The sequence below is a fragment of the Candoia aspera genome, chromosome 14 (assembly GCF_035149785.1).
Source record: "Candoia aspera isolate rCanAsp1 chromosome 14, rCanAsp1.hap2, whole genome shotgun sequence".
NCBI lineage: Eukaryota > Metazoa > Chordata > Lepidosauria > Squamata > Boidae > Candoia > Candoia aspera.
This window is the reverse complement of record NC_086166.1, coordinates 9,169,587-9,196,922: the sequence shown is the minus strand read 5'-3', so window position 1 is coordinate 9,196,922 and position 27,336 is coordinate 9,169,587. Positions and strand designations below refer to the sequence as shown.

The 27,336-nt window shown below is 43.5% G+C and overlaps 2 protein-coding genes across 5 annotated transcripts; one reads left to right on the top strand and one right to left on the bottom strand.

Moving 5' to 3' along the window:
- Nucleotides 1-14: 14 nt before the first annotated feature.
- NUBP2 (NUBP iron-sulfur cluster assembly factor 2, cytosolic) lies at nt 15-13,483 on the bottom strand. Of its 3 annotated transcripts, none has more exons than XM_063314790.1 (7): nt 13,345-13,483; nt 6,941-7,059; nt 4,346-4,544; nt 2,796-2,950; nt 1,979-2,089; nt 1,064-1,133; nt 15-690 (listed from the first exon to the last, which is right to left on the bottom strand). In XM_063314790.1, the coding sequence occupies exons 3-7, from the start codon at nt 4,497-4,499 to the stop codon at nt 545-547; spliced, it is 636 nt and encodes a 211-aa protein (XP_063170860.1). In that variant the 5' UTR covers nt 4,500-4,544; nt 6,941-7,059; nt 13,345-13,483; the 3' UTR covers nt 15-544. The 3 variants fall into 3 exon arrangements, with proteins under 3 accessions (XP_063170860.1, XP_063170859.1, XP_063170858.1); XM_063314789.1 differs by lacking the exon at nt 13,345-13,483 and adding an exon at nt 13,076-13,127 and having other exon boundaries at nt 6,941-7,060; XM_063314788.1 differs by lacking the exon at nt 13,345-13,483 and adding an exon at nt 13,072-13,123.
- Nucleotides 13,484-13,697: 214 nt separating this feature from the next.
- On the top strand, nt 13,698-27,260 carry SPSB3 (splA/ryanodine receptor domain and SOCS box containing 3). Of its 2 annotated transcripts, none has more exons than XM_063314786.1 (7): nt 13,698-13,853; nt 16,801-16,949; nt 18,247-18,427; nt 20,835-21,022; nt 22,797-22,899; nt 24,835-24,960; nt 25,675-27,260. In XM_063314786.1, exons 2-7 carry the CDS (start codon nt 16,821-16,823, stop codon nt 26,022-26,024), a joined length of 1,077 nt encoding a protein of 358 aa, XP_063170856.1. In that variant the 5' UTR covers nt 13,698-13,853; nt 16,801-16,820; the 3' UTR covers nt 26,025-27,260. The 2 variants fall into 2 exon arrangements, with proteins under 2 accessions (XP_063170856.1, XP_063170857.1); XM_063314787.1 differs by having other exon boundaries at nt 13,699-13,853; nt 18,250-18,427.
- Nucleotides 27,261-27,336: the final 76 nt, after the last annotated feature.

Here is a 27,336-nt window from a genome sequence, read left to right as displayed (position 1 = left end):
CACATATGCAAGTCTTGATTGCAGTTGAAAACAATTTAATAGTAATTTGGCTGCTAAAAAATCCTGAGTCACGATCAATTCCGCAGAGCAACAGAGAATGCCAACTCTGAGTTTCGCTGATCAACGTGCACTGACTTAAAAAGGCTTCAGTGCGCAGTGACAGGGAGGATGAAATGTAGAATGTAAACACCACATTTTGTTAGTCTCTTTCTCTCAGACACATGTATCTGAGTAATGCTATTTTCTCATGTGTAAAATAAGCAGTACCATATTGGACCAGGTTCTTGATGGGTGAAATTGAAATACGCAATTGAGGACTGAGAAAATTAATTGCAGGATGGACCACTCCAAGACAGACAGTGTGCCACTCATTTGCAAGGGGAGGAATGCACTAACACCCATTTGAGTGAACCATGATTTGCTCAGTCTGTCGCAGTTTGTGGCTATCCAGAGATATTCTCCCAGTTTCTGGTCAGGTTTGTTCACTTCTGTTTGGGCAACAGGGCAGCATTAGCCACTGTGAACTCCACTCTTGGTTGCTGCCTCAGGAGCTACAGGTGGAGGCCTCGGCCAAAAGACGCTGGGCAATATCAGCTAATGCCAAGAAGGCTAAACTCTTGGGGAATTCCTGGAGAAAGTCTCTGCCTTCTTCCAAACTTTGGGTAAGTTGTGGATCCAGAGGTACACAGCCTGTTGAAAGGAGAATACCAAGAGACGAGGATGAGGAGAAGGGAACAATGCTTTCCTTCCTTCCATTCTCCAAAGGAAAACAATAAAACACAACTCTTTCAACCATCTCTGATGCCCTAGTTGTTTATCTACATCTCCTGTTTTCTTACTGAGCTGGTTTATTATATATGCTAGGCAAGGGCTTGCTTAAGTATGGTTTTTGGAATAAGCCACAACTGGCTGGGTTGGCACAGTATGCTAAGCAATAAACCACAATGGTTATGTCCACGCAACTTGCTGGATTGTTGCTGGACAGTGGAGGTCCCACAGCTATTTCTACAAGTTAATCATACTGTACAAGGAGACATTTTAATATTCACTGGGAAGCACTCACCCAGGAATGGGACTCCTGCATGTTTGGCCAGTTCCTGTCCACCTCCTTTGGAAAAAAGATTTGTGCATTCCTGGAATGATAAGAAACTTTATAAAGACAGGTGATGACAAAGGCTCTATCTTTAAAGAGGAGGATGGATAAAGGTCAGGCCTGTTGGAGGACAGAATGTCATTTTGCACATAGTCATACAGTTATGTCATTTTGCACACAGAGTCATACAGTTACGGCCTTCTTTCTCTAAATGTAAGAAGTGGCCTGCTGCGAAGGCCAGTTGGATCCATCCCGGTATGCCACAACAAGACCAAGCAGATGCCTTCTCAGTGTTTCCCAGCAACTGCTACTGAGAGGTTACACTGATCTAGCACAGGGGAGTTCAAGCCAACAATACCCTTTATCCATCATATATGGACTTCTGGCCATCAACATACAACAAGTCTTTAAAAGCAAGACTTTAACTTTTCAGCTCATGCTGCTCTTGGAAGGGAGTTTGGTGTCATGGTTAAGGCATTAGGCACAAAGCCAGCTGGGTGACCTTGGGCCAGTCACACATTCTCAGCCCTGAGGAGCAGGCAGTGGAAACCACTTCTGAAATCTTGCCAAGAACACTGCAGGGACTTGTTGGGTGGAAGCTCAGATTTTCACATTTTGTCCTGATTATTTTTCCAGCTCTTCACATCTCCAGCTGAGAAGCTGCCCTGGATTAAAAGAAGCTTCCCTCCCATATAACTCAGCCTGGCTTTTGTGATCATCCTGCTAAAGGCTGGGAAAGGGGCGGGAGAGCAATTAACTATCCCCAAGCACCACTGGAAGCAGTCCCATCTTCCCTTCCACCTTCGGGTTTAGAAATCCTTGCAACTGCCACTAACTTTGCCATTAGCTCTGTGGGCCAAACTTGGCTTGGCGCCCAACTCTCACCGAGCAATGGGGACAGACAAAGCCGCTCATGTTCTCCACAACCCCGAGGACCCGCAGGCCTGTTTTCTTGCAGAATGTCAGCTCTCGCCTTACGTCTCCCACTGCCACTGCCTACAGGAAGGAAAGAAGCTGAGTTAAGGAAAAAGGGTCCAATGCGTGAATCAGTTTGGCTGAAAGCTATCACCAGCCATCCACACATGGTAGCTACGCTGGGACATGCCTACTAAAGGATCATCTCTGAAGGGGAGTTATCCAGAGAGAGTAAGCTTTGCCAGACCTTCATGCAAAGCACTGGAATGGCAGAAAGACCAGATTCTGCCATTCCAGAAGTACTGGTGGGGAGCACTGAAGAATGGGGGGTGTAGCATTCAATACCATGTTCACCAAGATCACCCAGATACCTGCTGGCTTCCCACACTGCATTGAAGTGTAGTTTGTTTGGGTTTGAACTGGTATATAGTGAACCCGAGTAGCATGATGCGTTACCCCCTAACGGCGTGTCCGCTGATTTCAGGGACTTCCCTCCCAGCCCTGAAACCCACATGCTGCTCCAGCAGCTACAGTGGAAAAATATCGGTGAGGAGGCAGAGAGAGTTTCCTCTCCTATTCTTAATGAGATAAGTACAAAACATAAAGCAGAATGTCAAGATTGGGGGAGTCAACTTTTGGGTGCTCAGATAAAGTGCTCCATTTCCTCTGGATGCAGGATACTTGTTTTCCTTCACTAAAAATGGCTGATGTGACTCAATGTGCCTAGCAGAATGTCCACAACCAGTAGCAGAGGTGATTGTCTGGAGCTGAAAGGAGCTGCATGTACCTGGGGTGTGGTCACCAGCACTGCCCCAAGAGGTGTAAAAGGCCGGAGGGATTCTACTGTGGAGATGTGTTCGTCGGAAGTCCCCGGGGGTGTGTCCACAATCAAGAAGTCGAGTTCTCCCCAGGTGACGTCAGTGATGAATTGTTTGATCAAAGCTATAAAGATACACGCCATATGAGAAGATAATCACTGGTAAGAGTAGAAGCGCTGCTATTAATACCGTTAAAACATACAAACATGCTGGAAACTTGAGAGTTTCAGAAGTGGACTTTCTGTCCCACCAATATTAAGAGGCTCAGGGAGGGGGACAACAGGGAATAGGGCATTCTTAGCAGCCACGCCGAGATTCTGGCTGGTTTCTCAGATTGGCAAAGTTTACGTAAAGTGTGAATCTGGCTATAATAATGGCTTGTCTGGATTTGGCTTAACAGGTTATACAAATCCAGCCACCATGGTCTGTGAAATGTGCAAATCCCGTAATTGTCTGGAGATCTTTCTTAGGGAGGCCTGCTTGGTCCCTTCCCCAGAGACTAACTTCCAATAAAGGCCTTAGATAGGTCTTTGCTCTGTAATCTAGCCTATTTTAAAAACCACAGCACATTTAACTGAATGATTTTCAGATAAACTCTTTCCTTATTCATTTATTTACTGTCATCCTACCTTTTTAAAGTGAATGGAGATCAAGGCAGCTGACAAAAATGATAGCAATAAAATCAAAACAAATTTTTAATTTTTTTCCAGAAGCTACACCTAAATAAGTCATTTACTTCCTTGCTTTATTTAATAGTTAATTATATAAACAAATGGATATGGCCTCCCCTCAAGTCTGGGTAGCAAAAGGAGATTAAAACATAATACGTTGTCCAAATTTGTATGGCTGTCCAGAGTCACTTGTTGGCATGGGTGGCCATACAAACTGAATTAATAAATAAAAATAATAAAAAAGGAAAACCAAATCAAGGCTCTTATAAAACTCTCACTGTGAACATCTCACACCCACCCACATCAAAGCTCCACTATCGCCCCAGCGCCTGGGGGAAAAGCTGGTCTTCGTGGACTTCCTGAAGGCCAACAGGGATGAGGCCATCTGTACCTCCTTGACCCAGAACTGCCCCAAGGGGCTTAAAAGGTCAGAGGGATTCTAAAGCAACTTCAAGGCTGCTATGCAAAAGCTGGATCATTCTTTCCCTGCTCGGCTAGATTAGGTCAAATCTGATTAACAGAGACAGAAGGGAAAGTAAACCACCATCCTCTGCTCCCCTGAAAGATGCTGCCTTTTGAGCCTTGTTGCCTCATAGCTTTGAACTGCCTCCCCAAATAGTTCTGTGATGTCACTGAAACCCACTTCAAAACCTAGGTTCACTTAACCCCCTTCTCCTGTAAATAAGCCTAGATTCATGCAGCTACTTGAGTTATTTCACTGAGCAACTTGGATCCCTTTCCCCTAAAGGCCTCCATGCATGGTCCATGTTTCCCTCACTACATTTGCTCCATATTTTATCACCAAAGTGATACTTGCTTTGGAGGGTGGCAGCTGAAGCATTCCATACCATTTTTCTTTGGTCCTCTCCATACCACAGCATCATCTGGCTTCTCCAGAAGGAACCCTATTGACATTAGAGCAATGCTTTTGTCTTGGTCAACAAAGACTGGCACCCAGCCATTATCACACTGGTGAACATCTCGGTTGTGCACATTGAGCATGCGAGGGATGCTTGGGCCGCAGAGGTCCACATCGAGGATCCCAACCTAGAAAAACAAGTCCAATTTCTGAAAGAAAGATCTCACAAGGCCTTTGCCTGGAATAATGTTTCCCAACCGATACTTCAGAGACCACTGGTGGTCTGCAAGAATAGTGCAGGTTGTGCCTGCTGCAGGTACCAAATAAATATATTTCTAAAAATGGCCCCAAACCTCAGGAGGTTGCTGAATCTCTTAAAATGTTGGCATTCTCACTTGAAACCTTGCAAGATTCGGCCATCTTATTTAAATTAAATTTTGGAATTCCACAGACACTATGGAAGTTGAGATCATGTAAACCATAAGTGTTCACAGGGACCACAGTGTCAACTGCTGGCTTATGTCACTATACAAAAGCTCACAATTATGTTGTCATGGTCTGCATAAAGGAAAAGACTGAGAGCTACTCTTCTAGATGTGGCTGACCTCTCCATGGACTGGTACACTACAAACAAATATATTAAAATTAAATACTGTTATTCCATCACCTGGTTGGCAGTCTACTACACTGTATTATAAGAACTGGGGCCACAGCTATCTGTCACCAGAGTAGATAGTCTGTTGGTTTACCTACCTTGCTAAGCTATAGTTTCTTAATATGATTTGCTGACTAAGCCACAGTCAGCTGGGTTCATAACACATATTAATCCTAGCCTGAACCCTAAGCCAATATCAGCCCAACTGCATTATAGCTTAGTGTACCCTCTGTGGACTAAAATTCTCAGAATTTTCAGTAATGGTCGGGATTCCTTAGGAATTCTGGCACTTGAAATCTACAGAACTGGAAAACACTGGTTGGGGAAGGCTGGCTTAGTGCAATGTGTCAGCCAAGCCAATGTACCATTCTAATTACGACGTTAGACTAAACCGAATCTGATTCAAGAACTCACTGGGTGATTTTAGGCCAGTCACCCTCTCAGCCTAACCTACTTCATAGGGCTACTGCTGTGATGGCAAAGCAAAGGAAAATTCCCCCTGTACCCCACCTTAAACTCTCAGAGGAAAAACAAGATCCACATGCAATAATAGATAAAAATAAAAATTATGGAGCTCAGTTTCACAATTAGGGCATGCTCTAGATAGGCAACAATTTCCCCTAGGAAATAAATAGAAAATAAGGAGGAGTCTTTTAGAACCTCATACTGCAGCTAAATCCTAAATTTCTGCAGCTAGATTTGTCTTTGGTTGGAAAATGTGTGTAGGAGGAGGAAAGGCAGAAGACTAAACAATTAAATAATCAAGCTACTCTCAGATGGCTAGAGTGGGAGATGTGAAACAGCTGCGTCAAAAGATACAATCTGTCTATGCAAAGCTCAAAAGGTAGAGCAAATAATCTTATCATGGATGATACCTCTTGCATTTCACAGATGTCATGACTCAATTGTTTACCTTTTTCCTCCTCTATACCGCGGCTGGCAAACCTATAGTCCTCCCAACATTAGACCAACTGCCATCAACCCAACAAGTACAGCCAACAGTGAGAAATCCCACATCTGGAGGGCCACTGTTCCCTCTGCTCCCTGCCTTGCCTTGCACTGGAAGTTGGTACTCTGTCTTTTTGGAGGCTGCACTTTCTTAGTAGCTAACAACTGCAGTGGGCAGGGCCAAGATTTTTCTTTACTGAGGGTCTGGGGAGTTTATTGTTTTCCTAAATGATGTCAGGCTTATTTTAGGACCTATAACAGAGGTTTTGTATGTTTTTCACAGAACAACAGGAAACCATGCCACTGACTTTGGCCAATTGAACCAGCAAGATCTCTGTGAAAACAGGAAAAAAATCAGGAGCAAAGTGCAGCTTTAATGCCTTAAGATATCCACTATGCCTTAGGTGGAGATGACTCTACAAGAGCTAAATGACTCAAGCCACCCACTCCCTTAAGCCACCTTCAGTCTAACAGGAAAGAAATCTTCCTAAGTCAGTTGTTGGAAACCTCCCATTTCCCATTCCAATCAGCTTCTTTTTTTCCCAGCTGTTCAGAGGTGACAGCTGTGGCAGCCATGGCAGGACACAGAGATCATGAGAAAACAGCTGGGTGTCAAGTCACATTGTTGGTCCAATAAGTACAGCACTGTCAAAGCTGTCTGTAGATCTCCAGGGTTTCAGCCAGGAATCTCTAACCTGCAGTCTAGCCTACATCATAGGGCTGGGTGGGCAACCTGCAGCCCTCAGTTCTCTTTTTCTGTCCCCCAGAAGTTTCCCTCAAATCACCGGAAATTGGAAGCAAGTTGCTGTCAGTGGAATTATTTTCAACATTGTAATAAAGAAATAATCTTCAAAATAGGGGACCCCAAAGACTGAATTTCTCAGGCAGCATGGCTAAATCTGGAAGCCCGAGGTTTGTGTGGTGGTGGTGGTGAGCAGCTGCTCTAACTGTTATACTGTGCTGCCTTGAAGTGGCACATACCTTTTTCCCAGCATGCCGCAGAGCCAAAGCCAGCTCAGTGGAGATGGTGCTCTTTCCAACACCCCCTTTCCCTGATAGCACCAGGATTATGTGCTGGACCCCAGCCAAGTTGCCTCTTTCTGTCAGGAACAAGAGAAAATAAGCAGAGGTATTAAAGCTATGTCTGATAGAAATAGGAAGAGGGCAGATAAGATGAGGAGGGATCAGGGTTTGCAGAACCAACAACCACCCAAGCCTTCCTTCCAATTCAGATGGTGAATGGCTTGTTTGCATGCTGGAAGACTCCTATACTTGTCTCAGTTGGCCAAAACTTGTCCTGATTCAAGGTGATAAGCTAGCATCTGCACCAAAACAAGCTTTGCTTAAGATCTTGTCTTTAAGCAGGCCAAATCAAAAAAGAGCAGGACTGTGCTCTGGTGCACCCAAAAGAGCTTCTGAAAGACATGCGAGAACAAATGTATTCATCCTCACAAGTGCACAAGACTCTTGGTTGTTTTTGCTACCAAAAGTTACCACTGTGGAAAGGGCTCTAGCATGTTGTTTGTGACTGCAACGCTCAGGTCTCAAGGATATGTCAAGAGAGACAAGGCTCAGAGTCACTCTGCATACTGATGATGTCTAAAACACAAACTTGCATAATTCCAGAAGCAACTCTTTCCCTTTTGCCAGAAGTCCAGCAGGGCAATATTCACCATCCCCAAACAGATATGGCCACTTACATTTCCCAAAGAAGCTAGAAACTTTTTATTTAACTGCCGTAGAAGCAAGACTCTGGACTACAAAGCTCCACTGTAAAGAGGTGCCCGCAGAAGTGACAGGAAGCCAAGAAGGGATTCATATCTCTCACTACCGTATGTGGTTAACTGTGGTTTGACTAAACCACAATTGGCTGGGATCATAACAATGTACTAAGTCAAAGCCAAACAAGACAAGTTATGGTTTAATCTGATGCATGAATACAACTATACAGCAACCTTCCTGAAACTGAATCAAAACTTGCACTATGGCCTACAATTCCCATCATTCCTGCATGGAAAACAGAAGTTGTCATACATCAGCAGGCCTCCAGGCTGGGGAAGTTGATCTAATACGTGAGGGCATGCTGCAAGAAATCAAACACATCTTTTTCTGACATTTTCTGTAAGCCTAAGAAAAGATGCAGCTTCTCTAAGGAGGTACCTACTGGCGTGATGTAAGTGCATGCATATGCTCTGAATCACCTTTTCCCCTTCAAGTCTGGATTGCTACACAGCCTAATGAATAATACTGAATATAAGCTTCACAGGCCTTATTGTTGGCTAACAACTGAAAGATCAGCCAGCAATTAAGTTGATGTACAACCTTACCGTACATGGCAACCTCCAGATTTGTGTGTGCAATTCCCAGAATTTCCTACCAGCACAACCTTGTTGGCTGGGAAATTCTGAGAGCAACCATCGTAACACATCTGGATGCATCAGACTGGGAACACAATCAAACAGTGTAAAGTTTTAGTTTAGAGAGACTGCATAACTAACAGAAAACCTTTATTTCTCTGAATTATCACCCAGTAGCTTTGTATGGGCTACACTTTTACCAAAGCTTGTATATTTTGATTATATCAAATGAAATAATACCCTTTTAACATGATCAGAGAAGAGAGTAACTATCTGTACAATGGTACCCTCCAAATATAATCCAACACAATTTCTATCACCCCCATCCAAGTTGGACCACATTTAAGGGAAATGACTGTTGGAATCCCAGCATCTGCGGATGGCCCAAGACAGAGGAAGGATTTAATATATTATGGTTTAGAGCTTTAGGACTAATGCCAAATGTGTGTAAGTTGCTCTGTATTTTAATTTTAGATTTCAGAAATGAACAACCATTTCTTCATTTTGTCAAAGGCCTCTTTTGCTTAGGGATAACTCTTGGGTGATCCATGAAGGGATGCCCAAAGAGGTGTGACATCCTCTTCTTTCATACTGACTTTCTCTCCATAGAGTGGGCTGAAGAAAGTTGAGAGTTGGCTTTTGAAATACGGTCAGTGGTTAAGAGTTTGCCCATCCTATATTTCCTGCTTCTATATATTTAATTATTATTATTAAGCAAGATCAGCAGAAAAACATTAAAAATAATAAACAGATTAAGTAGGAAAAAAGTAAAAAGATAAACATCACAATTCTAAGCACAAGTGGATGGCCTAAGCTTAACTTGGTTATTGAATTAGCCCATTTTCTGAGTTTACATAATGCACTGGATCATAAACTCAACATATAAATTGGGTTTGCAGAATGAATGAAATCATACAAGACTAATGAAGGCTAAAACCATTTTTAGGAAGCCGTTGAATGCTGCCTCAAAGTCTGACCTGATTAAGCAAGTATAAGCTCAGCTGTTTGGTCTGATCCAAATTCAGCTATCTAGACTTTGTTCACACTGAAATCAGTGGCCCTTAAGTCACAAGCAACTTACTCCACTGATTTCAATAGGAATCAAGTTCAGATAATTTAGTTTTGATCTAGACCACCATTATTGGTTTGGAATATGTACTACTGATTGCATTGGAATGGATTTCAGAATAACATTTAGGTGGAAAAGTCATACCATATTGGGAGAATGAAAGTCATTTAGTTATGTCTGCCTTCACTGCCATATTTAAAGTCAAGATTTATTTGTTTGCAATTCATTATCAGAATGCCCAACTCCTCTGCTATCCATATTCACAGTTCTCTCATTTAATAGCTACAACACTGTAATAATATTTGCAACACTTCCTATATCTGGTAGAAGCCAAGATCCAAGACAACATGTTGATTAGAATTCCATGGCTTCTCAGTCATCAGCTCTTATAATGAGATGTAAACACCTCTAATATGTGATCAGAGACTCAGAAGGAAGAGGTGAATAAATGTGTAGATGTTGAGTCACCCAGGAATTTCCTGCACTTGAATACAGCTAGGCTGAAGAACATCTTAATAAGTTACTCAGCTGCATTAGAAGAAGAAGAAACCACCTCCTCGACAGAGAATTTTGAACACACAAAATATATTAAGAATATGAAAACTAGCAAACAGGACTCCTGAAATGTTGGTGGGAGACTAAGATATTGAGTGGGACAGCAGGACATTTGACTGGAGATGGAGCCTCCCATGACATTGGCGGAACTCATCAGAAAATCCACAGAAGGTAATATTGGGTTAACTGCCTCTCTTTTTCTACTACTAAATTCATTGGGACCAAAGATTCAGCTGAAAGAGAATGCCACGGGTAGAAATTTGTTATCAGTAGGGAAACAAGAAGTTGGGAACAGAAATATGATAATGTTCAACAGGAAAGGTCAGTTAGGGCATCTCTGATAATAAAAGGACTACTGTATTAATATGATATGAGCAGGACACTGACGTATCATATTTTGATCCCAATGTTTATTCAAAGACATAGTTGACTTACATGCTATTCTAGAAGTGGGCAACTTCTAAGGAGTGATGTGAAGAAATCACCAACGGGAAGTGGATGAATTTTTTCAGACTGGTATTAGGGATGGGAGTGGGAGCCAACTATTAGCATCCTATCTTAACATCACCACATAGAAAAATGCCCCATAATTCCACCGCTGAAATTTGGCTACTTGTTGCCAAATCTCACCAGCACAATCTGGGGGTCCAGATGGACCACATCCAGACTGATCGGAGAATTAACAGTGTAAAAAATGCATACCTTTAGGCAAATCATTAGACATGAAATGTAATAATTAATAATTGTAGATGGCTTGCCTAAATAAAAACATGCATTTTAATTTTGTTTACTTTATGCCTTAATGAATTCTATATTCCATGTTGTCTTGTAAAGAAAATCTCAATTAGCTAAGGAATTATTTCAGAAACAGCTGATTAGCTTAAAGCTATAACTAAAACACAGAAATAAATGCATGACATCTGTGCTTTAAATGCTTATGCCATCTGGTTTCTCCCCTGCTCCCACCCCCAAATTAATCACATGGGTTTCAATTTAATTAAATATACTCACATTTGCTATGTTGATGTTGGGCATAATTAATGAATTTAAGTGATTGCAGTATTAGGAATTTGAATGGTGAGACCAGATTTAATTTCTCACTTTGCTATTAGACTTATAGCAGCAATGCCCAGCTGTTCTAATACATCAGGTAGTCACCTGGTTAGAAAAACCTGGCCCATTTAGTGTTATTGCTTGGTCAGCTATTGTCTCTTGAAAGCAACTGTGCTAAAAAAAATGGGTTATGACTATTTTTGGGTTTAAATGTAGGAATGGTGATGGTCTGCCTCCTAGAGACCTCATTCTCGCCTTTAATTCCCCATTTGATGACATCACCTTGTCAATGAATGGCTTCCTGTACTCCAGAAAATTAGGAAGCTGCATTACAGTTTGCAGCCTCTCAGAAGTTAAACATCGCTGCATTAAGGCAAAATTTCAGGAAACAGAAACATCAGTAATTCTTGCTGATGATTCTCCTGAGCAAAAATTAACTGAGTTTTCCAAAGGTATTTCATAGAACACAACTGCAAAACATTTTAATCTGTTATTCTTATAAAAAAGACCTTTATTTTTATACCCCTACTGTAGATATAACTGAGACATATTAATCAATCATTAATTAATCCCACTGATAGAGTAAATAGTAGGTCTGCGCAATGATCCAGATTCACATCCTAGGAAAATATGTGTTTGGTTTAAGCAGGTGCTGGTAGGTGTTTAAAATGGGTTCAAGTGGATTCCAGCCATTTTAAAAATATAATTGAACTTCCCACTTCAATTTTCCCTTCAATTTCATTTCCTACCAGTCATCTCTGTGCAAATGGATTGCCATGTGATTGGCTATAATCTCATCTTGACATTCATACAAAGACAATTTGATCTTGTGCCCGAACGCAATGCTAATGGGAAGAAAGGACTGACAGGTTGTGATTGTGTATGTTTACCATAGCAGCCAAAAAAAGGTCTAAATCTGAAATAAAGGCAATAGGGCTGAGTTGAGTTCATGTATCCCATATCCTCTGCTCAAATTAACAAAACACAATGGCTGTGTTCAAATGTGCTACATCTAAAAACATTACTATACTGTACCAGTGTTTTTCAATCTTGGCAGCTTAGATAGTGAGAGCCAGTTTGGTATAGCAGTGAAGGCATCAGGGGGCTAAAAACTGGGGGACTGTGAGTTCTAGTCCTGCCTTAGGCACAAAGCCAGCTGGGTGACCTTGGGCCAGTCCCCCTCTCTTGGCCCTAGGAAGGAAGCAATGGCAAACCACTTCCAAAATCTTGCCAAGAAAACTGCAGGGACTTGTCCAGGCAGTCTCTGAGAATTGGACACAATTGAATTCATTAAAAAAAAAAGTCAGTGTTTTTCAACCTTAACTTTAAGATGTGTGGACTTCAACTCCCAGAATTCCCCAGCCAGCAACATGTGGCTAGGGAATTCTGGGAGTTGAAGTCCACACATCTTAAAGTTGCCAGGGTTGAAAAACACTGCACTATACTATAGTATATTTATATATTCATTTCCAACCTGTATTCCACTCTGCTCTAAAGTCTCTAAGAGGCTGACATAAAAGCATTAAACTCCTGATAACTATAACCACATAATAATCATGAAAAATGCAAAGACGACGCATCGCAAGGGTCAAACTGGAAACCGCGCCCCCCACAATCGCTGAATCCCAACGCGACCGCCTGGTTCACCCAACCCAGGCCAACCCAGCGGGGTTCGCAGCCCACGCTGAACCCAAGCCCTCCCACTGCTGCCTGACCCGCGTGCTGGCTTTGCGAGGCCGACGCCGGGCCCGGCTTGTCGCGCGACCCGGGAAACCACCCGATGAGGGGGAAGCCCGTTCTACCCACCGCCCAGGATCCGAGAGGCCGGGCCGAGCCTGGCCTGGACGCCGCGTGGGTCAGAGAGGGGGTCGCCGGAGGGTTGCCCCACCCGGGGGCGGTGGGGCCCGCGCGCCAACCCCTCCGGAGGGCGACGGGTTGAAGGACGCCTGGCCAGCGGAAGCATGACCGCCCCAGGCCCGCAACCATCGGGGAAAACGTTTCTCCCCGGGGGGGCAGAGCTTCACCTGCTGAGCTTCCCTCAGGGAACTACACGCGGGAGCCCGGCGCCGCGCACTCACCCTCCTCCTCCCCCTTCTCCATGTTGCTTCTATCCGCCTTCCCTCACGCTGCCCTCTGCGGGAGTGACACGACCCTTGACTATTCAGGAGTCTCTCCCAAATGTCCGCCCCCTTTTTGACCAATAGGAAGGCAAGCGGGCGAGCCACTTCGCCCGCCTCCTGATTCCATTCGCGGAGCAGTGACGCAAAAGGCGATTGGAGGAAGGCGATGCCAGGGGCGGGGTGGAGTTCCCTTCTCAGCCAGTCAATTCGGAGCAGCTTTTATTTATTTACCTGACCCGAAGCCGCTTTCCTCCTTTACTTGGGGAGGGACTCCGGCTCCAGCGGCCGAGAGGGGAGGGGGCTGGTGACGTCACTGGAGCCGCTCGGCCGCAGCCCGCGTGCGGCTGGGGAGCCAAAGCGTCCAATGAGAGTTCAGGGAGCGGGTGTCTCGCGCGCCTTCCGCTCGCGGCGGGGGGAGGAGCGCGACTTAGCAACGACGCCCATGGAAGCGGGGGCGTGGAGGGACGTGCCCAATGGGAAGAGAGCGAGAGGGCGGCTCCGCCCCTTCTTCGCGCGAGAAGGGGCGGGACGAACGCAGCGGGGTGACGCAGGCCGGAGGTGGATGCGGAGGGAGGGCTGAGGCCGCGTAGCGTGGATTTTTGGTGCCGCGCCGGCGGAGAGGAAAGGCGGGAGCGCTCGCTTGGGCGGGGACCCGGGGGAATCGGGCCCGGGTTGGGAACGCCGGGAAGAGCTGTTCTCGAAGGCCGGACGGTGGAGGCCAACGGGCGCTCGCCTGTGAGGTAAGCGGAGCCTGCGGCCTACCGATGTCCTTCCCGTGGACAGTTAGAGTTGCCTAGCGCCCCCCGCAAAGCTTCCTGGGAGTTCTCGCGCGGGATGTTGGGTAAATTATGGTCCTCGAGCGCCGTAAGTTCGGTCCTCCCCCCGAGGGGCATCTTTGAACCCAGCGGAGGGGGAAGGAAGGGCGGCCTGCGCGTTGCCTTCCCGGGAGGCTCCGGGCCGGCCTCGTCTCCGGAGGGGCCTCACTTTTCCCCGTAATTCAAAACATTAAACCCAGTTCTCTTGGGCGGGGGGTCGTCCTTCCTGAGCCCGCCTAATCGTTTCTGACCTGGAGTGGCCGAACTGGCCTCACTTTTCCTGCTCCATAATACTTCCCCGTCTGCCTTCTTTCTCTTTCGGTTACTGTTCCTCATTGTTTTGGACAAGTACAGCAATTGTGTTATTTTTATGCTGCTATCCCTTGGCTTCGCAGATTAGCGTTGTAACATAAAAGGAGGCAAGTCTTGGAAAAAGTGCATTGAAATATTAACGTAAAGTTATTTAAGGTTTTAACTTAATAACGCTCCAAGCATGTGGTGGTGTTTATTAACCTGCTTCAGTGGAGCATGGGGATTTTAATAAAAAGTTGGGTGCGGAACTGGCTTTTCATGGATAGTTTAGTGTGGCCTTGGTGGTGGTAGGGGTTTGGCAAGGATAGGAATGAGGGGAAAAAGGGCTGTTAGGATTCTGAATCTCAATTTTCCTTTCCAAGGTTTTGGAAAAATGTGGGATGGAGAGAGTGAAATTGCATGAGTTGATGGTTCTCTTTGGTCATGGATATGTGCTTGATGCTTGTTTTCACATTTTCAGTGTTAAAGCCATTATGTATTGTATTCTGTTTTAAATTTACAAGGTAGTTCCCTATCTCTGGGTTTGAAACAAGTTGAAAAAATATTACCTTTCAAGTGAAGACTGAAATAAATAGGAGCCCACATTTTACCAACAGGAATTCTGTTTGCAGGTGATGATTGTATGTTTTCTGCAGCAAATAAGTTAAAGCATGGCTGATAGCCATTCTTTTGCATTTGTTTGCATCTGGAAGTTATTGTTTGGATGGTGGTTCCAGAAATGCAGATGTGGTTATCAAGGGAAATGTACATCTGTTTAGCTCCAAAACACAGTTGATCTGAAAGACGCTCTCTCACCCTAGCTTAGCTCCCTGCCTTGTTATGGGGAAAAATTGGAGGAAGGAGTGGTATGTACTCCCTTTGAAAGTAAAGGAAGGGTGAGATATAAATAATAGTAAATAGTAGGTACTAATATACTTTTCCTGTTTTGAAATAGTCTGCCTAAGAGGAAAACCGGTCATATCCATAATGGATTTCTTGTTTGTTCTGTGATGCTGAACTTTGTGTATACCTTAGGTGGGAGACCTTTTGCTGTCTTGACTAAGGTTGGTTGTTGCCTATCCTTTGACATTCTAGCTAGGTTATAAATCTGGGTGGCCTAAACTATCTAAATGATACAGCTATCAAAATCATTCCTACCCCTTTTTCTTTCCCCAAGGACGTGATATTCAAGTTTTTTCTTTTGATAATTAAGACTTTTCTTAGAGTAAAAGGCAGCTGTTCTGGGACTAGTTGATTCAAATGTTAGACATATGATGTATTTGAATTTGCTTTAGTATATTTAGATCATTGTTTCTTGTTTGTGCTTAGCTTTGTTTCTGTTTAGGCACCTCCTTATCCCACCCTAATTTTAACAACTACTGTACCACCTTCACATACACTGTAATGTTTGCAGTAATCTTCTCCCAGGGAAGTTGTTGATCTGTTGAACTGCCTAGAAGAATTTACTGGATCATTCATTTGAGTCACTTCAGTCACATCATGGCTTGCTGTTCATTATGTGATGCTTGTGTTAGGCAGATCTGGGACTACATATTAAATATTGAGCACTCTTAGCTCGAGTAACATTTAAGACTTGCCCTTCTAATCACTGTGAATTGGCTAGAAGTGAGGAGTCCTGGGAAACATGTTAAAATTCGTAAGTTATGGGGGCATTTTTACGCATCAAGAAATGGTTAGTATAACTGTTGCCTGCTCACCCATATCACTGCTGTTATGGACTGAGGATAGAAAAAGGGTTCATAAACTGCTTTGAAACTTTTGAGTTGGAATGGTTCAGCTCTAAAGTAGATGAACTGGACAGAGAATATTTTAATGTAATAAGCTGGACTTTATCCTGCTTGCGTAGTTCACATTAACTCCATAAGGTGCTTCAAAATTACTTGTATAGGGTGTCAGGTGACCTTCAAGTGATGATTTCAATTTGTCGTGTGACACCAGTGACTATACTGTGAAGTCTTCAAATATTAAAAACCTAGAACAAAGGAGAGAGTAGAGGAAAACAGACAGTGGCTGAACTCAGTGATGGGCCCATTGTCCTTAGTAAGTGCTTCAGTCCAACTTATTTAAGAACCGGTGTCTTCTGCCTTCCTCTGTATAAGAGATGGCTTGTCTGTTATGTTCTTCTACTGAAGAATAATTTTGATGAAAGGGAACATCTGAGAATTGGCTTCAAAACATTGTGGGTTATTTCAAGCCAATTTGGCAACTATCACAGTATTCTAGACTCTCTTTCTGTTCTGGTTATTTTTGATCTCATTCCTCTTAGCCAACTATTACTTACTGTTATGTGTTTTCTATGCTTTCTTGTGGTGCAGTGCATGTTCCTCCTTAGTGTGATAAAATTAGCGTTAGCTAATAAGTGGAGATTCAGGTGTTTTCCCTATGTATATGGCTTATTATATCTCTGTTCTTTCTTCCTGTTTTTAGAGTCTAAGCTTGCCGGCACAGCACAGACCTTAATGTGTAATGTTTGTCTGAAGGGGAAAAAATTACATTGTTGTACAATAGAATGATTAATTCAGAGAGGACATTATGAGTAATACCTTGCTTTGCCTTCTAGATTACCTGTCCAAAGAGGCCATGGCACGACGTATGCGCAATAGTAGAGCTTGGCGCTATGTCCTGAGTGGGGTACGCCGAGAGGCAGACTCACGGACTGCAACAGTGGCCTCTGGAGCCCGTGGCTGGTCATCTGACACTGATGGGCAGGTATGACATCACGGTCTTCTGCAAAACTGCCTGCTTAAGATGTAGCGCCACTGGGAGACTTTCATTAGATTCTGATCATGTAACTCAAGATTTTTGAGCAGGCATGCCCTATGGTCTTGAGGGGAGAAATTTTTGTAAATCCTGGCAGACCGTGAACTCATAGAGTGATCTGGATTCAGAGACCACGTGCAGTGCTAGGATACATGTGAGTGCAAACATAGTACTTGCCAGGAATACACTGAATCAAACACACCGTTTTTTGGATTCTTGCTGCAGCTGTGTGAGCCCAGGAAAAGATGCCACTTCTTAAAGCACTCAAATCACATTTTGCCCATGAATATGGATCTGTGTATAGCCCTGGTTGATAACTAAGTTGGAATCCAATCAAACCTAGAAATGCAATTGTCAGGTTTGCACCAGATAAGGTAAATCTGCGCCTACTTCTTAGCTGAGATGCTAAATTGATGGTTTCAGTGCCCTCCCCCTCAGTTACTTTTTTTTCCTGACAAGGGAGCAGCTCCCTAAACCAGGAAACTCCTTCCATGGCTTGTTAACAATACCATCCCAACAGGGGTTCCTGACTTCTTCCTTTTGAATAATCTTTTTTTTTTTTTTTGGTGGAAGAAGCTGGAGATTCCACTTTGGGCTGTAAAGTTATTCAGGCCATGGGAGGAAACAAGTTGCTGTTGCTGTCAGGAAGAGAGTTGATCAGGCACAAGGTCAATTTTAATTAAAGTTCTGCCTTAACGTAACCAGTGCAAGGACAGCTTGAATAAGGTATCATGCCTGGTGCTTTAAGCAGCTTTATGTTCTCGTCCTGGATAATAAAACCGGGAGGTCTAGCTTCCTCTACTTAATTTTTTTCTAACTGATTCTGAGTTTCGTACCAGTTTAGTGTACACCGTACTGGTGAGTTTTTCCTTTCGTTTAGGAAAGGCCAATATTATTAAACCCAATTTAAAAAACACAAGGAATAAGCAGAGTCTTTTCCGTTTTTGTTGCAATTGTTTTATATGCCTGGTTATCAAACATTTATCTTCCAGGGCTGTGTATTTACAGCTTCTGTAACTCATCCTGCACAGAGCCAAATATTTCTATTGTAGTTAACTTCATTAAAGCCAGTTATCTTGAGTTTGGCAGGATTTAATTGGATCCCAGTCAGCCTCAGAAGTTTTGTGTAAAAATTAAAGGCGTATAGACTTAAAAATAGGACTTATGCAGTGAAGTCTATAGCAAATGTTGTTAAGTGTTTTTTAGAGAGAGAGGAAGGGATAACGTTCCTTTTGCTTGCCTCCAGCAGCACAGCGATTCTGATTCAGAGCCAGAATTTCCTTCTCAGTTGCCCTCCATACCCACAGCAATACCTGTGACGGGAGAGTCTTATTGCAACTGCGAGAACCAGAATGAGGTCCCCTACTGCTCTAGCTTCCACACGGCTCATCGGATGAAAGATTGCCAGTGTGGAGAGGAAGATGAATGTGAGAGAACTCCCATGTTCCTTTTGTGGTCTCATTGGTCGTTTCAATCTCAGTTGAGCTATACAGGTAGTCCTCGACTTATGACCGTTTGTTTAACGATGGCCTCAGAATGGGTGCTTTACAGCCTATAAAGCACTTCTGGGCATCGCAAAATGTCGCGCGCACACCCATGCAGTCAAACGATCGCGTTTTGTGCGCTTGGCAACCAGGTCACATTTACAACTGGTTGTAGTGTCACATGGTCGGGCTTTGCGACTTTTTTGCCATTTTCCAGCAAAAAGTGCCCATTGGAGAAGCTAGATTTGCTTAACGACAGCAGTGATTTGCTAAATGGCCGCCGTAAAAATGGTTGTAAAATCGGGCCTGCTCACATGGTGACTCGACTTATGACCACAACGAATTACGATGGAATTCCGGTCCCAACTGTGATTGTAAGTTGAGGACTACCTGTAGCTGTATAAATAATCTGGTCTGAAAGTGACACCAGATGCACAGGGGAATATTTTGGGGGAACAGAAACCTTCAGTTTTTGCTGCAGAAGCCAATTGGCTATTCTGGCTGAGGCTGATGGGAGCTGAAGTCCAAAACATCTCAAGGTAGTAGGTTACCCTCCCTAGAAGCAGATGGCGTATTCTAGTGTGGTGTTTTGTCATGAAAGATCACGGATGCTGCACGTTGGAAGGCAGCAAGTTGAATGTCTCGGTAGCAGCTCTCACCTCTAGGGACCTAGAGTTAAATCTGGTTTATCCAATGAAGAAATTGGAACTTTGTACTTCTGGCTCAGTCTGTAATTGACTATCAGCTGTGATACAACAGTTGATAACAAGCTCATTAGGTGGGGCTAAATGAGGGGGGTAGAGCAAGTTAGGTGGTTCACTGACAGAATACGAATCTACTCAAATGCTGTTATCGTTTTGGCTCAAACCTTAGCACAGTGTTTCTCAACCTTGGCAGCTTTAAGATGTTCTGGGAGTTGAAGTCCACATATCTTAAAGTTGCCAAAGTTGAGAAACACTGCCCGAGGAACTAGAAATGGAGGGGGCCAAAAGCATTCAGTTTTCTTACAAAGTTGAGTTTCAGAAGTAAAAGCTTATAGTAGAACATAAAAAGCTGCTCTGTGCCAAGTCTTATCTCTGCCTGGAAGCAGCTGTCCAGAATTTGAGAAAAGCTCACCACTTGCTTTCTGATCCTTTTTAATTGACAGTGCCAAGGATTGAGCCTGAGACTTCTTTCATCAAGCGTAGCTTTTGTGTAAATGTTACTTTAATAGGACCCTGATGAGGAGGTATTTGTTGGGCTGGGAGATATTATTCTTGTTCATTTTCACTGCCTTCCATAGCAGTGTTTCTCAACCTTTTGACCCTGGAGGGGCCCTTGAAATGTTTTTCAGGCCACGGGGAAGGAACCCCTGCACATGCAGGCTCAAATCTAGGCCAGAAGTTACAAAACGGTTATATTTGTTTCATGGGTAGGCCTGTATAGATGCATTAACAGTGTTCTTAAACTGAAAATAAAGAATGAAACTTACTGCTTTAATGTGAAGTTGCCCAAATTTGAAATAAGTTTTTAAATAAATCATGATCTCCCAGGGAACCCCTAGTAACCTCTTGTGGAACCCGAGGGTGCCACGGAACCCTGGTTGAGAAACCTGTTCCAAGGAGTTCATACTGGCAGTTGTGAGATAAGGTTATGTTAGAACAACTATGCATGCTTGTTTTTTGAATTTGATGGCAGAGTCTTGGCTGGAGAAGAGTTCTGGACTGGCCTTAATTATTTTGCAGTATTGTCAAGGTGTGAAAAATAATGATAGAATGTTGGTTGAAACATAAATACTGTTATAAAGCTGGTTGTAAATTCTTTTATTTCTGAAAGAAAAATGGTGAAGGAGGCCAATCCTCCATGGGCAGGATCCTTCTAAAAGCCTTTTAAGGGACATTGTAATAACTATGTATTTTAACTGGTTTGGGGTAGACATAGAGATCTAATGCTAGAGAACAAGACTGTGCTTCCTAGTTGTGCAAGACTTCTACGTAAGGGGAATTCTTCAGAAAGCGCATTGAATATTTAATACCCTTTCTTTAGTAGTTCTCAGAAAGGAATCTCAACTTATCCACCAAAATATGAACTATGGTATAGCCAAGGATATATTTATAACTTTAGCAACAACTAGATCAGTGTTTTTCCAACGTGGCCACTTGAAGATGTACAGACTTCAACTCCCAGAATCCTGGGAGTTGAAGTCCACACATCTCAAAGTGGCCACGTTGGAAAAACACTGAACTAGACTAATAAATTTTCTAATTTCATTCTTCAGCTAAGAGGAAATTGACAAATGTAACTTGAAGTGAGGCCGTTTGAGATGTTCCCCATTCACATCACTTTCCTCTCCACATCTTTCCTTCCCCAGATTTCGACTGGGTATGGGATGAATTGAACAAATCGGCAAATACTCTTTTGACTTGTGACAGCCGTAAGGTAAATTTCCACATGGATTACAGTTGTGGTACTGCTGCCATCCGGGGGAACAAGGAGCTAGCAGAGGGTCAGCACTTCTGGGAAATCAAGATGACCTCACCTGTTTATGGCACTGACATGGTATGTTGGACAGAACATGGCAATAGGTATTGTAACCAGTTTAAAAAAATAATCCAGTAAGATTGGTCAGCAGTTATATTTCAGTGGTTTCTCTCGCTGGGAGTTGGGCAGCATATAAATTCAATATATTATTATGGTTATCGTTAGTAGTATTCTTGTCTTCAGTTTTCGTTTTTTAAAGGCCTGTTTTGATTCTCCGGCTCCAAACAGCTTGTATCCAGCTTTTCTTTTTTAAAAATGCAGTCAGGTGTCACAGAGGAAGATCAAGCATCAGCAAGGCCATTGGCTTGCTGGCATAAACCCCAAATGGAATTGAAATGCTGCCAGTGCAGGAGAAAGGCAGGGATTTTGTAATGTAGGGGCAAACAAGTAATAGCTATGGCTGGATTCTATTGGTAAGAGGTAATGCTGGGATGCTGTTTATGAGAACTGGCCCTTTTTGTGAGGAAATTCTTACATACACCTGGGCTGTGCACATAGTAACGTTCGGGCTGCTGCCCTTGTGAACAGTCCCATCTACAGTCCTCAGAGTTCTTCCATATAGTGTCTCTGCTGTCTGGATATGGCAGCTGTTGTGAGAGGAATATAGCTGAATGGTCCATGGGGTCCTTTTTTCTTAATGGTATATGCAACCTAGCACCTTCTGCTTATTTTGAACTACAACTCCCACAATCCTTTGCCATTGGCTCTGTGGCTTGGATTTCAACATGCACAAAATGATAAACGTTTTGGCTTGAACTTTGAGTAAAACCACTGCATTCCAGAGGTTCTGCCAAACCTGTTCTGGATCACTTTGGTTGTTTCAAGTTGCAGACAAGGAAAAAAAGTCCTTTTGTGAGCTCTTCTCAGCAGCAGCCAGCCTGGCACACCACTCTGTCTGCCCACCCCACAGTCTTCCCAGCACCTCCTCCCTTTCTCTTAGTTGCCGTCATGGCCAGTGTCCCAATGCAGCATATCCCACCAACTCAACTGTCTTGTCCCCCCAAATCTTCCCAGTAGCTTATCTTCCCTGCATATCCTTGGCCTTAGATATCCCTGGATTTTTTCCCACTCCCTCCCCCTGAGCCATTTCTGCCCAGATCAAACCAGCCCCATTTTGTTCATGGCCCCAAACCCCCAAAGCATGCATGTTTCAGTTTGGGCATGGACAGCCAAAAACTGGCTATTCCATGCACAGAGTCTTTTGCGTATTCTTAGTCTGTAGCCTTTCTTTAAAAAATTCTGTTTCACGGCACTGGGATATAAATGTTTAAGGGATTCAAATATTCATTGTTCAAGGAATTCCATAAAGGTAGTCCTCACTCACTGACCGCAGTTGGGACCTGCAACTCTGTTGCTAAGTGATGTGGTTGTAAAGTGAAAAACCACATGACCGTGCCCAACTTACACTGGCAGTTTGTCAGTCCCAGCTGCAGGTGTTAGGTGAATCACTGTGGGTTGTTAAGTGTGATGTCATGTGACCATGACTTGCAACTTCCTGCTGGCTTCCCCACTGGCTTCGCTGGTTGGAAGCCAGCTGTGAAGGTCGCAGGTGGTGATCACGTGACCGCGGGACGCCATGACCACCCTAAATGCGTGCCAGCTGCCAAGCTCCCGAATTGCAGTCATGTGACTGCGAGGGATGCTGCGATAGTCACAAGCTGCTTATTCAGCACCATCATAACTCTGAATGGTCACTGAACAAATGGTCGGTAAGCGAGGACTACCTGTATTTGGCTCTGGTTAATGGTCACTTTTGTATGTTGGGTTTCTTCCTCCCACCCCATGCCTCTAGATGGTGGGAATCGGAACGTCAGATGTGAACCTGGATAAATTCCGTCACACGTTCTGTAGCCTGCTAGGCAAAGACGAAGACAGCTGGGGACTCTCCTACACAGGTAACGGCAGCAAATTCCCTGACGTGAAAGAGAAAAGTTTAGATTTATTTATGTCTGGGTTTGTAACTTACGTATGAATTTTTGTGGCCCAGGCCCAGGCCTGAACAGTTGAGCTGCTTTTGCTGAAGTTTTGTGTGGATGTGACTGTCCCTTTGTAATGGGTGGCTTGCAAATACCGTTCAGTTGCATCACAGAGAACGTTCTGTGGTGCTTACAGAGACGGTATGTGCGGCCCACGGCCTTTTGTTCCTCTTCTCCGTTAGCGGATAGGCTCTAAAAGCTGGTGCCAGACTCATACACACGTCAGAACTGATGTGGGATTTGAGAGAACTGAGGTGCGTAATTGTACAAACATTTGAGGAGGCGCTCTAGGCCTCAGGAAAGAAGAGAGAAAATCCAAGTTACTTGGAGAACTGGACGGGGTTTTTTCCCCTTAAGTTCCGCTTACTTTTTTAGGAGACAGTTTTTGGACACTGGGTGTTTGCTGTGGGTCAGCACATACGTTGTGGATCAGTGAACCTATTATCCTAAGTTGTTACATGGTTTGATAAAACACTCTAAGCCATATCAATCTAATTGTGGTTTATTAGAAATTCAGCTGGCTGTTTTCACAGAACTCTTTAGGTTTGTTCACATAATACATGAAGCTGTGTTGCTTCTCAGCAGAAGTGCTTATGCTATGGACCAGCCTTGCACCATGCAGCTGGCTTTTAGAAAGCTTTTTCAAAAAATTTTCAGAGAGCCCATGGAAGAGTAAATGACACTATAGGTTTATGATTGCATTATATTGATTTTATTTTACAAATTTTACATCTATGGTACGAATGCTTTTCATTTTACTGTTCATTGCCATATGGCTATTACTAACTGCCGAGATTCTATAGATGGTGGCAGGTATAAAAAGTGTTTTGGTTTTGGTTTATGTTGTATGAAATCAGGTGCTGTACTTTGCAGTGTAGTATTGGCTTGATTTACTTGAACCCAGTCAGTTGTGCTTGGTTCAGTAAATTATGATTAAATCAACCAGAGCTTACCATACTGTGTGAACCAATCCTAAGGTATAAACCATGCCTTATAAATGGCATGGCTGGTTTACACATCTACATCAGTGTATTGTATGAACCCAGCCACTTTCTATATACAGATAGTCCTCGCTTAACAATCATTCGTTTAGTGATGGTTTGGACTTAATGAAGGGGCTAAAAAAACGACTTACTGCCAGCCATGTGATCATGATTTGGGTGCTTGGTTTGCGTTTATGACTTTCACAGCGCCCTGTTATCATGAGATTGCCATTTTCAACCTTCCCTGCTGGCTTCTGGCAAGCAAAATCAATGGGGAACCATGTGATTCTAATGACCACATGGTTTGCTTAATGACCACTGCAAAAAGGTCGTAAAATCGGGTCGGATTTGCTTAATGACTGCTTCACAGCAACTGAAATTCCATCTCAATTGTGGTCATTAAGCTAGGACTACCTGTAATTTGCAATTTGAGTCATGGATGAGAGGTCAGGAGAGGAAGTTTTACGATGGATGGTTGAAAGAGCTCAGTGTGTTTACTCTGGAGAAAAGATTCAAAGGAGATGTATTAGTTTTCAAATATTTGAAGAGCTGTCATTTACAAGTCATAGTAGGCTTGTTTTTTGTGGCTCCAGGAAATACTTAGATCCATGGCTAAACATTTTTGGGGGAAACTATTTTGGTGAAACATTAATAAAAACTGTTTGGAAGGAAATGGATTGTTTTAGGTGGTCATGGACTTTGCTAGAGGAGCTTAGTAAAAACAAGATAGCTATCTGATGAGAATGTTGTTCTGCCTCTTGCATTACAAACTGTGTTAAACATAGTTAGATGAACTCTGTGAGGTCTTTTCTACCTTGGCAGGAATTAGAAACCTGTGATGTTCTAATTGTGACCATCCGTTTCCCTGTAGGACTCCTCCAGCACAAGGGAGAGCGGAGCAACTTTTCAACAAGGTTTGGACAGGGTTCCATTATTGGGGTGCATCTGGACACATGGCACGGGACCCTCACCTTTTTCAAAAACAGGAAATGCATAGGTAAGGTGGAAGAGGCCAGATGCACTTTTAAACTAGCAACATGTGGGAAATCTGTGGATAATATTTATAAATCTATGGATAATATTTATAAATTGCATCTTTAGAAGGTAATTGATTTCTTCCGTTCCAAAATTACAGACTGAATGGTGGGGAGGGTGTCTTGAGGTATAGTTACCTGCTGCTGAAAGGACTGCCTAAATGTTGACCTGTTGAAAACTAACATGGCACAGCATAATGTAGGGTAAATAGAAGAGAATCATCATACAGTAAACCAGTTTAACAGACTAGTTGGGGGAAGGTGTGTCTGCTGGAGATAAGTGCCTCTGAAATAGCAAATAGGACTTTACACATGCGTAAAATGAATGTAAAACATAGGAACAATGTCTGCGCTGGTTTGCTAAGCAGCGTACTTACTTTATAAGTCAGCTGCTTAGATACGGAACCTGTCCACGGAGCCTGTACAATTTCCTAGGAAGAATATAACTGGCTTGTGCCCAGTCAGTTTTCATTATTGGGCCCAGAGGAAAGGACAGCAGCACCATGCAACTGTAGTGGCACTTGTGGCCTTCCTAAAGTGGAAGATTCCCTCATAGAAATGCTGAGGAATAAAGGAAGTGCAACTTTACCCTCAGATATGTCTCTGTGTGGTCTCTCTTTCCCCCATTCCATGTCTGTGTGTTAACCTTGGGCCTCCTTGCTGCTATTTTGACGCAGGTGTGGCTGCCACCAAGCTCCAGAACAAGAGAGTCTACCCCATGGTGTGTTCGACTGCAGCCAAAAGCAGCATGAAAGTAATCCGCTCCTGTGCTACCCCCACCTCGCTGCAATACCTCTGCTGTTACCGCCTCCGCCAGCTGCTTCCTGACTATGTGGACACGCTGGAGGTGCTTCCCCTCCCTCCAGGACTCAAGCAGATTTTGCACAACAAATTGGGCTGGGTGTTGAGCATGAACTGTGGCTCGCTCCAGACCTCCTCTTCTACCTCCTCAGGAAGCGACTCAGACAGCTCTTGCGGCTTGGACGCCGAGGCGCGTCATCGGAAGAGATGCAGGTGGAGGACTTAACTTTCTTCCCTTTCAAAGACGGTGTCATGAAGGGTGAGGCGTTCCCTTGGAGATGCAGAGTGACATTTACCTTCCCGATTGTACCCTGTTTGAACACAAAAGCCTGGACAAAATCTCCCTTTAGGAGACAAGCAATTTCCACAGCTTCACTGTACCAGGTGGCCCGCTGGTCATCAACTCTGGTTTGCCAGGTTTTCTGGAACAGGCTGTTTGAAACCCAGGCCTTCCATCAGTCAAATAGGACAATAAGCAATCCTCCCTGCAGCAAAAGGAATGCTCCAATTTGTATGAGGGGAGCCTAGGAAGCTGCCACGTGTGCTGTGTGAATTGGTCGACGGCTCCAGTGTTTGGGAGCAGAGGAACCAAGTGGTTCTACTTGTTTTTCAGTGGGTCGGCAAGGATGGTTTTCAGAAGAGAACACTGTGGTATCATGTGAGCCCTGCAACACTTCAAATCGCTTTGCATGCCTGTTACTTGTCCTGTATTGAACTATACACGGGTTAATTAAAATATATACAGACTTTGATCAATAATGATAGGCTAGTCCATTAACCTTACTACCCTCTCATCTAAAATAATTCTAATTAGTTTCCTAATCTTGATTATTTGGTTCAAGCATACCAGGCTAGTAGTTGGGATTATGTGAATGGACTTCAGCCATGGATGCTCCCTCTTCCTGCTCGTTTTCAGGTCCTGCATTTTCTCTTTCACAGCCAGCCATAATTTACTTATTTAGAGGTATTCACATCCCAAGCATATTTCCCAGGGAAGTAAGTTTAGATACTCCAGTTCTTTCTTTGATTTTCTGACAAAAACTAGCTGCAGTGATATGTACTGGCAGGGCATTTTGCAATTTGGAAACCAGTATTGGTATGGCTTTTCCCTAGTGATTCCTTATGGTTGTATGGGTAGCTAGAAAAGGCTCTCTTGATATTTTTAATGTATGGATAAGCACAAGGATGATTACCGTTTCCTTCAGCTTCTCCTACTCTTAATGCAAATAGCAAAGTATGGTTCCTTGTGAAAGGAATTGTATAAAGGGAAACAAGGCCGCATCACTTTGTAGTAAACCATGGATTAGTATTAATTTCTGAATTCAACCACTGTGTGATTTGGCAGTATAATAGATTCTCTTCTGAAGTCTTTGTATTGTCTGATTAAATGAAAGGGAACACTGAGCTGCAGTCTCCGTGGAACTGATTAGTTAACTGGGATTAAGATTACAGTAAAATATGGGATCAGGTGTCCCTTTTTCATAACGCTTTCCAGCAGTTAAGAGATCCATTAATATTTTTATAAACAAACCAGGTTC

Excerpts from the sequence above, each read along its gene's own strand:
- NUBP2 (XM_063314788.1), bottom strand. The coding sequence starts at position 13,093 with ATGGAGAAGGGGGAGGAGGAGG. Across the intron at positions 4,545-6,940 it reads TGCGGCATGCTGGGAAAAAG|GTTGGGATCCTCGATGTGGA; the intron begins GTATGTGCCACT and ends TTGTTTTTCTAG. Across the intron at positions 1,134-1,978 it reads TTGTCTGTCCCCATTGCTCG|GAATGCACAAATCTTTTTTC; the intron begins GTGAGAGTTGGG and ends TTATCATTCCAG.
- SPSB3 (XM_063314786.1), top strand. The coding sequence starts at position 16,821 with ATGGCACGACGTATGCGCAATAGTAGAGCTTGGCGCTATGTCCTGAGT. Across the intron at positions 21,023-22,796 it reads CTGTTTATGGCACTGACATG|ATGGTGGGAATCGGAACGTC; the intron begins GTATGTTGGACA and ends CCATGCCTCTAG. Across the intron at positions 22,900-24,834 it reads CTGGGGACTCTCCTACACAG|GACTCCTCCAGCACAAGGGA; the intron begins GTAACGGCAGCA and ends GTTTCCCTGTAG.